The sequence below is a fragment of the Henckelia pumila genome, chromosome 1 (assembly GCF_033568475.1).
Source record: "Henckelia pumila isolate YLH828 chromosome 1, ASM3356847v2, whole genome shotgun sequence".
NCBI classification, from domain to species: domain Eukaryota; kingdom Viridiplantae; phylum Streptophyta; class Magnoliopsida; order Lamiales; family Gesneriaceae; genus Henckelia; species Henckelia pumila.
The window spans coordinates 120,279,534-120,293,684 of record NC_133120.1 but is presented as its reverse complement, the minus strand read 5'-3'; the positions used below and the strand labels follow the sequence as shown (position 1 = coordinate 120,293,684).

The following is a 14,151-nucleotide window of genomic DNA, read 5'->3' as shown; positions in this document are numbered from 1 at the left end:
CAATTAAAGTACTGGTAAGGCTTCTCCTTTGACCATCTTTTCTTAGAGTAGTTAGACTCATTCCATGGCCTTTTGAAATTAGATTGGTTTCCCTTTCTTCTTTCATTAGGTTTTGGTTTGATCCAAGTTCCTCTTTGATTAGAGGTCTGGGGATCCACATATCCCAGCCCTCTATGCTTAGAGCTTCGTTCGTTCGATACTTTCTGATTTTTGTCAAAGCTGCACTTATCGTGTTCATATATCGTGCTGGACCTGACAAATCTTATTTTGTTAAGATTGCCTTTGTCCAGGCTTGACTGAATACAGGATTCCATAGACTGTTCATTTGTTCCAAACCCTAGACCGGTTTTATCATGTACCGGTCTTTGGATTTCTTGAATCTTGTCAATGGTTACCGAAGATTTATTCCAAGCCTTAATGGTTTCAAGTAGTTTTTTATTCTCAATCAAGGTAGCTTGGAATACTCTTTTCAAGGTGTCGTTCTCAGTAGCCAGCAGACTTAGCTTGACCTTAAGACCATCAAGCTCTTTTTGCTGCATGCAGCTTGATTTGCTTGACTTATCTTTTAGGTCAGCTCTTTCTGCCTTTACTTCCTCGAACTCCTTGGATAATGCTTTGTATTCATTAGCCATTTCGTGTAAAGCAGTAACTAAATCACTGTGAGTAAATTCAGGTGAGCCAAAGTCAAATACCTCCTCAGCTTCTTCTTCGATGTCGGCCATAAGGCATTCCACTTTTTCATCATCGCTGTCATCTGAAGAGCTTCCGGTATTGGAGTTGTCAGAGTCAGACTCAGCCCACTTGTTTTTGCTTTCGTCTGCTACTAGAACCCTTTGGTCTCTTCCTTTTCTAAACGTCCTTTTATCCTCCTTACCCCTTCTTCTTTCGGAGAATTGCTTCTGATCATTGTTCTTAGGCTTGGTGCAGTCTGCAATGAAGTGGCCTGGCTTTCCACAGTTAAAACAAGTAGGACCATCGTTTGTATGGTCCGATTTATGATAATTTTTAAATTTAGAATTGTTTTTACGCATAAATTTACCAAATTTCTTGACAAAGAGTGTCATGGCTTCATTGCTGATTTGCTCAGCTGATCTCTTTGGAGCTTCCTCGACCGGTGGACATATCACGGTTGAGGTTAAGGCCTTGGTTGATTGAGAAGTAGATGGTTCATCTTCTGTTCTCATGTTGAGCTCGAACTCATAGGCTTTGAGATCTGCAAAGAGATCATGCAGTTCAACCTTGCTCAAGTCTTTTGACTCTCTCATGGCCACTGTCTTGATCTCCCATTCTTTGGGCAGAGCTCTCATAACCTTCACAGCAATTTCACGGTTAGTATAAGTTTTACCTAAAGCAATAAGATCACAGATGATACTACTGAACCGTTCATCAAATTCAGCCATGGTTTCCCCTGGCTTCATTTTGGCGTTGTCATATTTTTGAATGGCCAGAGTGAGCTTGTTTTCCTTTGTCTGGTCATTCCCTTCACACAGCTGAGTGAGCTTCTCCCAAATCTCCTTTGTTGTGGAACATGACTTGATTTTGCTGAACATATTCTTGTCCAGTGTTTTGTATAGGATGTCCCGGGCCACATTGTCAAGATTGGCCTTCTTTTTGTCCTCAGTGGTCCACTCAGCTCTTGGTTTCTCAATCATTTGTCCTGCACCATCGGCTAGAGCTGGGTTGACCTTCATAATTTTGATAGGACCGTCTGTTATGACATATAGCATGTCATCATCCTGTGCTGCAAGATGTGCCTGCATGCGAATTTTCCAATCATCATACTCTTCTTTAGAAAACATAGGAATTCTGTTGAAAGAAGTCATGATTTGAAAACTTCAGATCAGCAGTTGAGAAAGGAACCCGCTCTGATACCACTTGTTGGGATCGGTTCAGAGGGTAGAGGGAGGGTGAATACACTCTGAAACTTTTCTTCTTCTTCTTTAAAGTGATCAAGTGAGGTTTAGTTCACTTAATCAGTTTTCTCAACTTCTAAAACGTTTTGAACAACTTAAATAGTGCGGAAATAGTTCAGAGGTTTTAGTGATGCAAAGTTTATAATGCAATGTATGAGCAGGATGTAAGATAAATGGCAGTAAATGCTAAAGCACGATTTTATGGAAGTTCGAAGGCTTAATCCTTCTACGTCTCCCCTTCTTCCACTTAGGAAGGAATTCACTAGAAGACTTTGGTTATTACAACGTCTTGTAATACACCCACTTCAGACTTAGGACTTATCCAATGCCTAATCCGAAACTCCTAGATTTACACAGATAAGATTCTCAGTTCTTATCAGACTGGTGGAAGCTTTCAGAGCAGCTTCAAGTCTCTTCAACACTGAGTATAGTTGAGTTGAGCTTCTCAGACTGCAGAGCGGTCGAGAGGCTTGAAAACCCTAGGATGATCCTTGACGATCAGATATGTGAACTGTAGGCGAGGGTTTATTTGAGCAGCAGATGAATGATCTTGTAAGTGTGCTCAAGTATATCAGATGAGGACTTCTGATATTAGTCAAGTGATTGAAATTTTTCTGAGTTGCTTGTCTCTCTTCGTTGTCTCGTATCACTTGTTGTTGTTCTTGTTGTTTTTCTCTTTTTGAGCAATCTTCCCTTTATATAGGTCAATCATCAACGTCTTTATTTTGAACGTTCTGATGCTGCATTGAATGCACATTTAATGCTCATAAATGCATTGATGATTCTGCATGAGGATCGTACACTGCAGACAACTTCCAGGGTCCAAAACTGGAATAAACGGTCGAATGCTTTATCTGCAGTCATTCTGTGTTTTTGCCATTTTGGTACAACCTGTTGTCTTGATTTGCAGGAGTCAACAAATCTTCTGAAACGCCGGTTCTGCTTTTAATAAAAGATCCTGCAAAGAACATCTTGTCACAGGTACTTGTCTCGAGATATCTAGATAGGCAGTTGGCATTCTACCGGTAGAGATATTTGTCCTCTGCTGGTTTGAATAACCAGTCGATAAGCTTGTGACTTCAACCGGTCGAGAGATAAAGGCGGTTGACAAGCTTCCGGTAGATAGATTTATCCTCTGCTGGTTTTGATAGCCAGTCGATAGGCTTGTGACTTCAGCCGGTCGAGAGCAAAGGCGGTTGACAAGCTTCCGGTAGATAGATTTATCCTCTGCTGGTTTTGATAGCCAGTCGATAGGCTTGTGACTTCAGCCGGTCGAGAGCAAAGGCGGTTGACAAGCTTCCGGTAGAAGTTGTAGTAGATTCCTGAAATACAATGGTTGGCAGCACATTCCTATACAATGAGTTGTTGTTTGTTATCACCAAAATATCGGATTCAACAAGGTTGAAAAACAGAAAAATCTAGAAGCCAAACAAAAAAAAATGTAGACGTCTTTATATTATTAATATCGAAGTAAAAAATCAAATACAAGAAAATTAATGAAAAATTTATTTATATTTAGAAAGATGAGAAGGAAACAAAAAAATACATTAATTCACAAAAAATGGATAGTCGGTCATAATTATTAACACACATTACCAAAATAATTAAATACAAATACACGCTTCGAATGCATCAATCAATAATCCTTCCATTATACATCAAATAATTAAAAAAATTTAGATCTTATTTTTTTCTTAGGAATATCATTTTCTACTAAGCACTCAAACTACAAGGTTATCAAAATTGGTAGAGTTAAGTATACTATTAATGACTATATTAATTTAGTACAGAAAATTAAATGACACAACAACCTTATGAACCACAAATAAATTATAGATAGACGAATAAAATATATAAATAAAATTGAAAATAAATCAACTAATCAAATTTTAGTGCAAATAAACTTTAGACAAATTTACAAAAGCGCATTTATAATCTACATGTTTCAATACCCAGTTTCATTGGAAAGAAACTAAAAAAAATTACATTTACTGACATATTTAAAGGTATTTGTGGATTTTTTTTAATTTTTTAATTTTTATTTTACTTGTGGCTATTAGCAAAAAATTACACATAAAATTACTTTTTAAAAAAAAAATTAAAATATGAAAACCAAATCGGAAAAATGTATACGTCTTTATATCCTTCATATTGAAATAAAATCAAAGACACGAAGATGAAATCAAAATTTATTTATATTTATGAAAAGGGAAAAAACATTAATTTCACAAAAATTAAAGTGGGTAGTCGATTATAATATTTAACACACATTATCAAAATAATTAAATGAAAATACACGGATCCAATTACCATGCATCAATCAATAAACCTTCCACTTTACATCAAATAATAAAAAATTAGCTCTTATTTTTCCTAAAAATATCATTTTCCACTAACATTCAAACTACAAGGTTATGAAATTTGGTGGAGTTATTTATAGTATTAATGACTCTATTAAGTTTGTGCAAAAAATGACATAAACAACCTTATGAACCACAAATAAATAAGAGGATAAAATTAGTTACAAATCAAACTCATATATTTATAGTTGTAGTATAGATAATATTATTATATTAGATAAGGGTAAAATTGGTCACAAATGAAACTCATATATTTATAGTTATAGTATTAGATTAGATATTAGAGATATATAATAGAGAAATTAAATAAAATAATAAAAAAACAAAATAATAAATAGTAGATGCACAAAATTATCATTTTTTATTTGAAACAGTGCATATCAAATAAAAACAAGGCCAAATAATAAATAGTAGATGCACTAAATTTTAATTTTTTTATTTTAAAAAGTGCACGATATAATTTTTTAAATGAATTACTTAATTAGTTGAAGAGACACATAAATAGATAATTGAAAAACACATTAATTATGTAATATTAATAGAAAAGAGTAGGCATGTAAATTCACAACCACAAATAAATAAGAGGGTAAAATTAATTACAAATCAAACTCATATATTTATAGTTGTAGTATAGATTATATTATTATATTAGATAAGGGTAAAATAAAATTAGTCTCAAATGAAACTCATATATTTATAGTTATAGTATAGATTATAGTATTAAATTAGATATTAGAGATATATAATAGAGAAATTAAATAAAATAATAAAAAAACCAAATAATAAATAGTAGATTCACAAAATTATCATTTTTTTTATTTGAAACAATGCATATCAAAACAAGGCTAAATAATAAATAGTAGATGCACAAAATTTTAATTTTTTTATTTTAAAAGTGCATGATATAATTTTTGAAATGAATTACTTAATTAGTTGAAGAGACACATAAATAGATAATTGAAAAAGCACATTAATTATGTAGTATTAATAGTAAAGGGTAGACATGTAAATTCACAATTAAACTCACATATTTATATATGTAAAAAGTGCACGATATAATTTTTTAAATGAATTACTTAATTAGTTGAAGAGACACATAAATAAATAATTGAAAAACACATTAATAATGTAATATTAATAGAAAAGGGTAGGCATGTAAATTCATAACCACAAAAAAATAAGAGGGTAAAATTAGTTACAAATCAAACTCATATATTTATAATTGGGGTCAGTTTGGTAGGTGTTATTAGCTTGGTTAATGTCTTTTAAAGTAGTCTAATCTTTGGTTTGGTAGCATGTTGTACAATAGGCCTTAATATAGTCTGCATGGGATACATGTGTACTAACTTGGTTAAAATAAACTCCCGGCAGTGCCATAGTTTATCTATCCATTTTTCTATCATACACAATCGTTCCAATAATACCCCCAAAAAGGTGGTCTATTTTGGTAGGTGCAGGGGCATAATTGGTACTTGGTTTTAATGTACCACAATCCTAATTTTTATCAACTGCACCAAACAATATATATTTTATTTCATAAAATATAATCATTCACACCAAACAAAATACTTTTATATCAAATAATAAATTATCCACTCATTATCCAACAAATTATCAATCCATCAGTTATCCCATCACCCGAACTAAACGCACCCTTGTAGTATAGATTATATTATTATATTAGATAAGGGCAAAATAAAATTGGTCTCAAATGAAACTCATATATTTATAGTTATAGTATAGATTATAGTATTAGATTAGATATTAGAGATATATTATAGAGAAATTAAATAAAATAATAAAAAAACCAAATAATAAATAGTAGATTCACAAAATTATCATTTTTTTTTATTTGAAACAGTGCATATCAAAACAAGGCCAAATAATAAATAGTAGATGCACAAAATTTTAATTTTTTTTATTTTAAAAGTGCATGATATAATTTTTGAAATGAATTACTTAATTAGTTGAAGAAACACATAAATAGATAATTAAAAAAACACATTAATTATGTAGTATTAATAAAAAAATGGTAGATATGTAAATTCACAATTAAACTCATATATTTATATATGTAATAGATAATAGATAGATAGATAATAGAATAGATATAGTATAATAGATATATAATATAGTTAGTTTGTAGAAGAGAAATATGATTTTGGAAAAAGAAATGTAAAGGATTTAACATTAAAATTTAGAGAGTTGACGATGACCAAGACTAGTAAGATTCCAAAAGACATTGAAATATTTTTCACACAAACTCCGGTCCCTCGTTTTGAACCATTCATCCATCCTATGTTAAAAGAAAGCACAACCCCACAAAACAACCGAAGCCAACGAACAAAAGAAAAACATCACCTTCCTCCCACAACACCAACGCCAAAAATGATGGCCAAAATCCAATCCGAGCAACTCAAACAACTCAAAGACATTTTCGACCGGTTCGACATGGACCGCGACGGTAGCCTCACGCAGCTCGAGCTAGCGGCGCTCCTCCGGTCCCTCGGTCTCAAACCGACCGGCGACCAACTCCATGCCATGTTAGCCAACATGGATGCCAATGGCAATGGCTCCGTCGAATTCGACGAATTGGTGGGCGCCATTTTGCCTGATTTAAACGAACAAGTGTTGATCAATCAAGATCAACTCTTGGAGGTGTTCAGGTCGTTTGATCGTGATGGAAATGGCTACATAACAGCAGCCGAGCTGGCAGGGCAGATGGCCAAAATGGGACAGCCCTTGACGTATCGCGAGCTAAGTGACATGATGCAAGAGGCCGACACAAACGGCGATGGTGTCATAAGTTTCAATGAGTTTGCTAACGTTTTGGGAAGATCCGGCGTAGAGTACCTCGGGCTCACGGTCTCCTAGCTCACCAAATATGTTATTATTTGGTATGCATGGATCATTACAAACTACTTCTTTTGTTTCTTTGTTTTTGGGTTTCATGAGTCTCATCTGGAGAAATGAAATGGCTGGTGATGATGGATATGACATGGTGACTTGGTCTAATTGAATGTTGTTTATAAATGGTCTTTCTTTTTTTCTTTTTTTTTTCTTTTGTATAGTTAGGATATTTGTGCACATGATTAAGCAGAGATGGCAAATGATGTCAACTAGTGACTTCTTTGGTAATGCTACTGCCAATAGTGTTCCAAAGTGTGCATTTACTAATACCTAAACATCTGGTACAAATGGTGCTTGTGTGGTTGGTGTATATATATACATATATATATGACTTGCTGATGTTTGGTAATCATGACTATTGCTGGATCACAGCAGAAAAACTGAACAAAAACCATCCATTTTTTACAACTTATTGTTCTCTAACTAAATGTATGGCAAAACCATCTATTTGAATGGATTCTAGTGTCCGAATTTACAAAGTAATGGAAGCCGATATGTAGCTGATTGGTACAACATTTGATACACCGAAACTGTACAATTCTATACATGATCATATTTTCACAAGTAAATGCTATCTACGGCCTCGTATCGTGCAAAGGGCTCGTTCCATCTAAAGACTCGTAGCGGCTCCACTGTATCCTTGCATGGTACATCGGCAAGAATCTCATTTGTATTGCTTTATATACATAGTATGGTAAGAGCGCGGAGATGACCACAAGGAGAGTTAAAATATAAACAGAAGGAGTTGAAGCAAGAGATTCAACGAAAACCTTGTAGGCTGTTGTTGAAAAACTGAGAGGCATAGCTCCATATACCAGTAAAAAGATGTACCATATGGCAATTTCACCCCATATGAAGATATGTTGTATTAATGTGAAGTAATCTATGGAGATTGCCATTTGGCAATTTACGACCCAGACGACACAAGTGTACATGGTCGCCCCAAGAATTTGGTATTCGGCTATTTTACCGTTGTTTTTGAACGACTGGAGACTTAGGGCCTCTGTGCAGAAGTAGAATATGATAATGGCACTGCAAACTCCATTGAATATCCAACCAATTATACGGGACCAGCTGAAGAGGATGTTCTGCACGCCTTCTTGGTATAGCAAAGGAAACTGTCACACGATTCAAGCAATGAAAGAAAACACGATTCAACATTGATTCGGAAGCTAGATTATCTTTGGTTTCTTATTCCTAAAAACTGTATGATACAGTCACGAAATGTTGGACGTGTGTTAAAAGCGCTATAGGGTATAGTACTTTACCAATCAAATATTTTAGCTCATTTAGTAAATCCAGTTGTTTGTGGTTCTCTGCCTGGCCCTTGAGGGTGATTGATGATGTTCAAAATTAGAAAAAATATTGCACATAAACTCGAAAAATATTTTACCTTCAGACAAAATCTAGCAGATACATCCTGATCAAAGACTCCTAGTGCAATAACGGGCAATGACGTGAAGAATACGTTGTAAAGAGACAGGAACCAGTCATTGTATGCCGGTTGTGCAGAGAATGATGCATAAGCCTCGTATAAGAAGACGGTGAAACCAAACGTAACATTCTTATAGAAAAAGTAGCATATCTGCACCCACAGAAGATGATGGAAGGCCCAAGAATGACGAAATCTTTAAATTAATACTGGAGTTCGATAAACTATACCATGGAAGAAATCCTTCGGTAACACCAATGTCCATGCACCAAAAGTAAGCGTTCAAGAAATCTGAACTGAGCAATTGCAATATCGCTGGCCATGACCGCCTTATTGATGTATAGATGAAATAGACAAGATAAAAGGTAAAACCAGTCAATTTATCAAGCATTCAGGACAGCGAACACCAAATACAGTAACATTCTCCACCTGCATTCCTTCAGCGCCACTGATTCCAATTCCGATATCTGCTTCTTGAAGCATTCCCACATCGTTTGCTCCATCCCCAATAGCCAAAGTCGTCTTTTTGGTTCCTTCTTTGACTAACCTCGTTACCTTTAAAGCATAAAGAAAGAAAAATTACTTCAAAGTTCAAAATATTTTATCAAGAAAGGTGAAATTTGTTCAGGAGACAAACTCGCCAGTGCTTTCTGTTTAGGAGATGATCTGCAGCATATTACAGATGCACAAATAATGGAAAGTTCAAGAAACAGTTTTTTGATATCATCTTCCAATGCATATGTCAGAGATTTCCCGTCAATGATCAAGGCAAACACCCCAGAGCTCGATGCAGCAATCTGAGCCTTACCTTCAGTAATCTGCTGGAGTACATTTTGCTTCAAAACCTAATAAAAGAAGAAATGTAGTCCATAAATCATATTAACTTTTCAACATCATTTCTCCATTTTAAAGTTGAATGACACCGATCTTTCAAATATATTGACTTGATTTTACCTTAGCGATTGCATCCTTCTCACCGATTTTCTCCAGAGCAGTGATCTCTGGAGTCTCCAAGGTAATAGTGATTTGTTTCATTCCTTGTCTTAGCAAGCTACAAGCATAGCTGCAAAGTTGATTTTTACAATGAGATATGCACCAAAAAGTAATGTTGCCTAGATAAAATTTACAATGACCATAATGAGAATGTTACCCTATATTAATTGCAGTTTCCATCTTATCCCCTGTCAAAACCCAAATTTTTATTCCAGCTTGTGCAAGCTTGTCGATACATTCAGGAACCTGCACAGATGCCAAAAAGATTTCGGATAAATCTTACGACACAGATTTAGCTTATGAGAATTCGGCATGAGTGTCTCAAAACCAACCCCATGTTGAAGCTTGTCCTCGACGGCTGTCGCACCAAGAAGTATCAAATCTTTTTCTATATTAGTAGTCACCTCATCGATCATTGCCCCACGTTCTGCACTGACTGAGTTTTTTACCTCAGAAAACTTCTCCTCAAATGTTTTATATTCTTCTTCAGTAAGCTCCCGATAAGCAAGTATCAATGTCCTTAAACCTGCTTCAGCATACTCATTCACATGTTTTCTGGTTTCCTCTTCATACTCCCTTCCATTTTCACTGAGCCTCTCGAACATGACGCTGCAATGGATCCAAACAGAACTGTTAGTATGTAATTGAGTTTCATATGTGGACAATGACAATCTTCCCCCATTGAGCTAGCTTTTAGGGTTGAGTTAGATCCTAGTCCAAATCTTAACATAGTATTATAGCCCAAGTCCTCCATTTTTGACATGGTATTTGATACCATGTTAAAGAGACTAGACTTGAACCTAACTAGACCTCAAAAGCTAACTCAAGGGGGGAGGATTGTCCAAGTCCATATATGCAACTTCCAGAAACTTTATCGTGCGACATCTTAACAAGAACACAGAGTGCAAACATGAAAATGGTTAGATATGACAAAAAAGTAATATCATATAATAACTGAAGTGTCGAAAATGTGCACCAAGTCAAAAGAATAACCAACCTGTCAGCACCTTTGGAGAGTAACAATATCTTCCCCTCCTCATCCCTTACTATAACAGACATTCTCTTCCTGGAACTGGTAAATTCTAAAACATTTAACAGCTTGTACAATCTGCATCATCGGAAATTTTTTTATGAATATACGCCATTAAAGATCAGTCGGACAGAATCATAGAGTAAATACTGCAAGGCATGCTAAATATACGGACCTTTCCACTATAATCCCAGAAACTGGATTCAATTCATTCACAGATAAACTTGTTTGTGTTCTTTTGAAGAATTCAAAGCCCAATTCTCTCGCTGCAACAACAAAAGCTGCCTCGTCCGGTGATTCAGATTCATATGTGACATTTCTTGTGTTGTCATCAACAACACCAGGTATGGTCATTTGACAGATTGCCAGCACCCGGAAAAATTTCAATATAATATCCGAGTTAGGCTCGTTTACCCAATTCCCATTCATGATTCTCTCGTCATCGAAATTAAAACCTTTGATAACCGATTTTTTTGGACGATCAATTCGAATCTCGGTGTAATCTTCTTCATTTACTGTTCTATTATGACTATGGATCGGGATCTCCATGTAATCATCTCCATTTAGTGTCAATGGAGCCCCTTTCCTTTTCGCCAATGCCTTTTCAACTTCTGTCACACCATGTCCATAAGCAGTACCAGCGACAGAACATTTAACAAACTCCATCAAATTACAAGTCAGTGTGCCGGTTTTGTCAGAAAGAACTGTATGAACTTGGCCTAATTCCTCGTTTAAATTAGAGGTGCGGGCATGCGCAGGTTTGTCAGCTTCCTCGTAATACATATAAACATCTTGATTGATAAAAATGCTTTGAAGGACCTTGACAATTTCTATTGACACGTATAAAGAAATCGGAATCAAGTAACTGTACAGCAACAAGGCAGTCAAGAAGTGATATGTAGCAGCTTTTGGAGCTCTTGTTGGATCAAAGAAAACACTAGCATTATCCGGTCTAAGATACCACCTTTTGTGTCCGTTTTCCAAGTCTTCTTTAGTTACCACACCAAAGTAAACTGATCCAACAAAAGCCATCAAGAACAAAACACCAAATAAGAAGTAGACAATATGGTCCATTTTCTTCTCAATTCGGCTTCTCTTAGAAGGAGGGCTGGTTGAGTTCTGAATAACCTTTGTGTCATGTCCAGTGAAAATAACAGCTCCATATACATGACCAGTGTTCCGTAATTTTGAGCCTCTGAGAAGCAATTGTTGAGGAGAAAGGGGATATTGTTGGTTTTCGAATTCCATACTTCCAACAAAACTGTATAAGCTAGCATTCGGATCCTCACATTTAACGACTGCCCGGAAATCGCTGAATTCATGATCCTCATTTAAAGAGGAGGTGACTTCTAATGCTTGTTTGAGTTTTAAATTTGTCTCCCCATCAAGATTCATAGTCTCAACATAGCATATTGCATCTTCATAACTCGACGAGAGCAACAGTAAATCTGCTGGAAAAAATTCATCTTTCTCCACCTTAACCACATCTCCAACTTTCAGATTTCGCCATTCTGTGGGCTTAAAAAGTCCACCACCTTCATGTACCTTCACCGTTCTATTGTTCACCTCAATATCCTAATTATTTATACCAACAAGTTTTCAATCTGAGCATATACAAGATGCCTTAAAAAACCAATTACCATAAAACCTTTCAAGAAACAAAAGCATACAATCTCCAATTACTTCCAAAAAGCAAAATATTTACATCAAACAACAATAACACCAACAAATTTTATAAAGCTAAAAATAAGGACAAAATCAGCACAAAAGATTCAAAATACCTGTTGCTTTCTCCTCCGATCTTCAATTCCTTCCTTAACCATGGTTACTCCAATGACTATGATTAAAGGAATAATAGCACTGACTGCAGAATAAGGTGCTAGAGAAGTGAAGGACAGAGAACCAGATACAAGAAAGTAAAAATTAGCCACTCTCCTGAACTGTTCAAAAAGAGACTTGGGCAAGAAAGTTGCAGCTGTATACTTGGTTGTCCTAACATAATTCGTGGCATAGTTTTTGATATTGGCTTCTAAACTATTTGATTCATTGCAATACACAACTCGGGAAAACCCCGGCCCTCCAATCTTTGAATGGTCATCTTTAGGTGATCCCTTCTCACGTTTAAACAAGTGGATATCGCGGAAATGTAGCCTCTTTTTTCTACCTTTTCTCGTCATACTGTAATAACATCAAGTTCTTGAAATCTCAGCTTTTCTGAAGAAGAATGGAGTTTTACAGTGCAGGCCCTTTCACGGGAAGGTGATTTTATTGAATACCCAGGATTTAAGAAGTAGTTAAAAGTAAGAACATTTCCCCCAAAACCTTAGCTAAAAATTCCAAGAAATAAGAAAACATGCCCAAAAGGATGTTTCAACTCCAATACCTCAAATACCCAGTCGTCACAAAGGCCAAAAAATATATTATAAAATGAGAAAAAGGGTATTAAAGTTTGATCCGAGCTCCAGATGTATATACAAGTTAAAAGTATAGCTAAAAGAATGAAGAAGGGACTCGTTGAGATTAGAATTCAAAGAAAACCAAAAGACATGCAAAACCCACAAATTTCATGAGTTGGTACAGTCCCGCTTTCAAATCACAAAAAAAAGCTTCAATCTTTGCACAAACAAAGAGTCCCAGACACTAAAAATCGGAAAATTTTCACCACCTACAAGAATGAAAGATGGACAACAATAATTTATATTATTATGTTATACTGTATTACGAATATAGTTAAAAACAACATGATATGTAAAGAATGGGAGGAAAAAGATGTTATGTATTATTCAGGTAAAATTGATAATTTTCTTTGGACTTCGTAACAATGACTTGTAGCTCTCTCTTTTAAATGACTTGACTTTCACAGTTGTTGGATTTCAGTCTTCGGAGACGAGCAATGTTTCAAAGAAAGTTCCACACTCAAAGAATATTCTCAATCTCAATTAAATAAAATATATACGAGAGTTTTGCAATGACAGAATCGGAGAAAGAGTGCTTGGGTTGCTTTATTTTACAGTTAAAAGCTGGAATTTCCGCGGGAAACCAAATGGATTTTCCTTTCTTTCTTCCCAAAGAATGTGCGTGCGTGATTCTCAATATGGTCGAGCTGGCTCTGGTATCTCTGTTTTTTAAGCTGCTTGCTCCACCTAACAAATAAAGCCAAAATCAAGAAAATAAATCAATCAAACAATTAATTAATTAAGGTGGCGAACATTTCAACCAAATTAAAATATATCATAAAAACTTTTTATACTTATACGTGAATTTTTATTTATCATCGATCCAATTTAATTCATAAAAAATATTATTTTTCATTATAATTATCGATCAAATCTCGCGATATCGTATGTATTTGTGAGACCATCTCACACCTTGAAAAACTATGTCACTTCAAAATTACAAAATCACCCTTAATTTTATTTAATTTACTAATTATTTATGTAATAACTTATCGGAAAAAAATCTAAAACTGCTCACAAAATTAGGAAATATTTTTGTTCTAGTTAATCAAATTAA

At 35.0% G+C, this 14,151-nt stretch overlaps 2 protein-coding genes across 2 annotated transcripts; one reads left to right on the top strand and one right to left on the bottom strand.

Annotated features, from left to right (window-relative positions):
* Window positions 1–6,628: 6,628 nt before the first annotated feature.
* LOC140876127 (probable calcium-binding protein CML15) lies at window positions 6,629–7,534 on the top strand. Its single transcript, XM_073280005.1, has one exon. The coding sequence runs from the start codon at window positions 6,662–6,664 to the stop codon at window positions 7,145–7,147; it is 486 nt and encodes a 161-aa protein (XP_073136106.1). The 5' UTR covers window positions 6,629–6,661; the 3' UTR covers window positions 7,148–7,534.
* A 58-nt stretch (window positions 7,535–7,592) lies between these two features.
* On the bottom strand, window positions 7,593–13,742 carry LOC140876126 (putative phospholipid-transporting ATPase 9). The gene is made up of 11 exons (XM_073280004.1): window positions 12,420–13,742; window positions 10,814–12,213; window positions 10,606–10,716; window positions 9,941–10,217; window positions 9,766–9,854; window positions 9,570–9,678; window positions 9,257–9,460; window positions 9,045–9,170; window positions 8,846–8,944; window positions 8,577–8,768; window positions 7,593–8,301 (listed from the first exon to the last, which is right to left on the bottom strand). Exons 1-11 carry the CDS (start codon window positions 12,813–12,815, stop codon window positions 7,759–7,761), a joined length of 3,546 nt encoding a protein of 1,181 aa, XP_073136105.1. The 5' UTR covers window positions 12,816–13,742; the 3' UTR covers window positions 7,593–7,758.
* Between the last annotated feature and the right edge of the window lie 409 nt (window positions 13,743–14,151).

Coding starts and splice junctions, on each gene's coding strand:
- LOC140876126 (XM_073280004.1), bottom strand. CDS start 12,815: ATGACGAGAAAAGGTAGAAAAAAGAGGCTACATTTCCGCGATATCCAC. Junction 10,218..10,605: donor CTCTCCAAAGGTGCTGACAG/GTTGGTTATTCT, acceptor GATCCATTGCAG/CGTCATGTTCGAGAGGCTCA. Junction 8,769..8,845: donor ACCGAAGGATTTCTTCCATG/GTATAGTTTATC, acceptor CTGTGGGTGCAG/ATATGCTACTTTTTCTATAA.
- LOC140876127 (XM_073280005.1), top strand. CDS start 6,662: ATGATGGCCAAAATCCAATCCGAGCAACTCAAACAACTCAAAGACATT.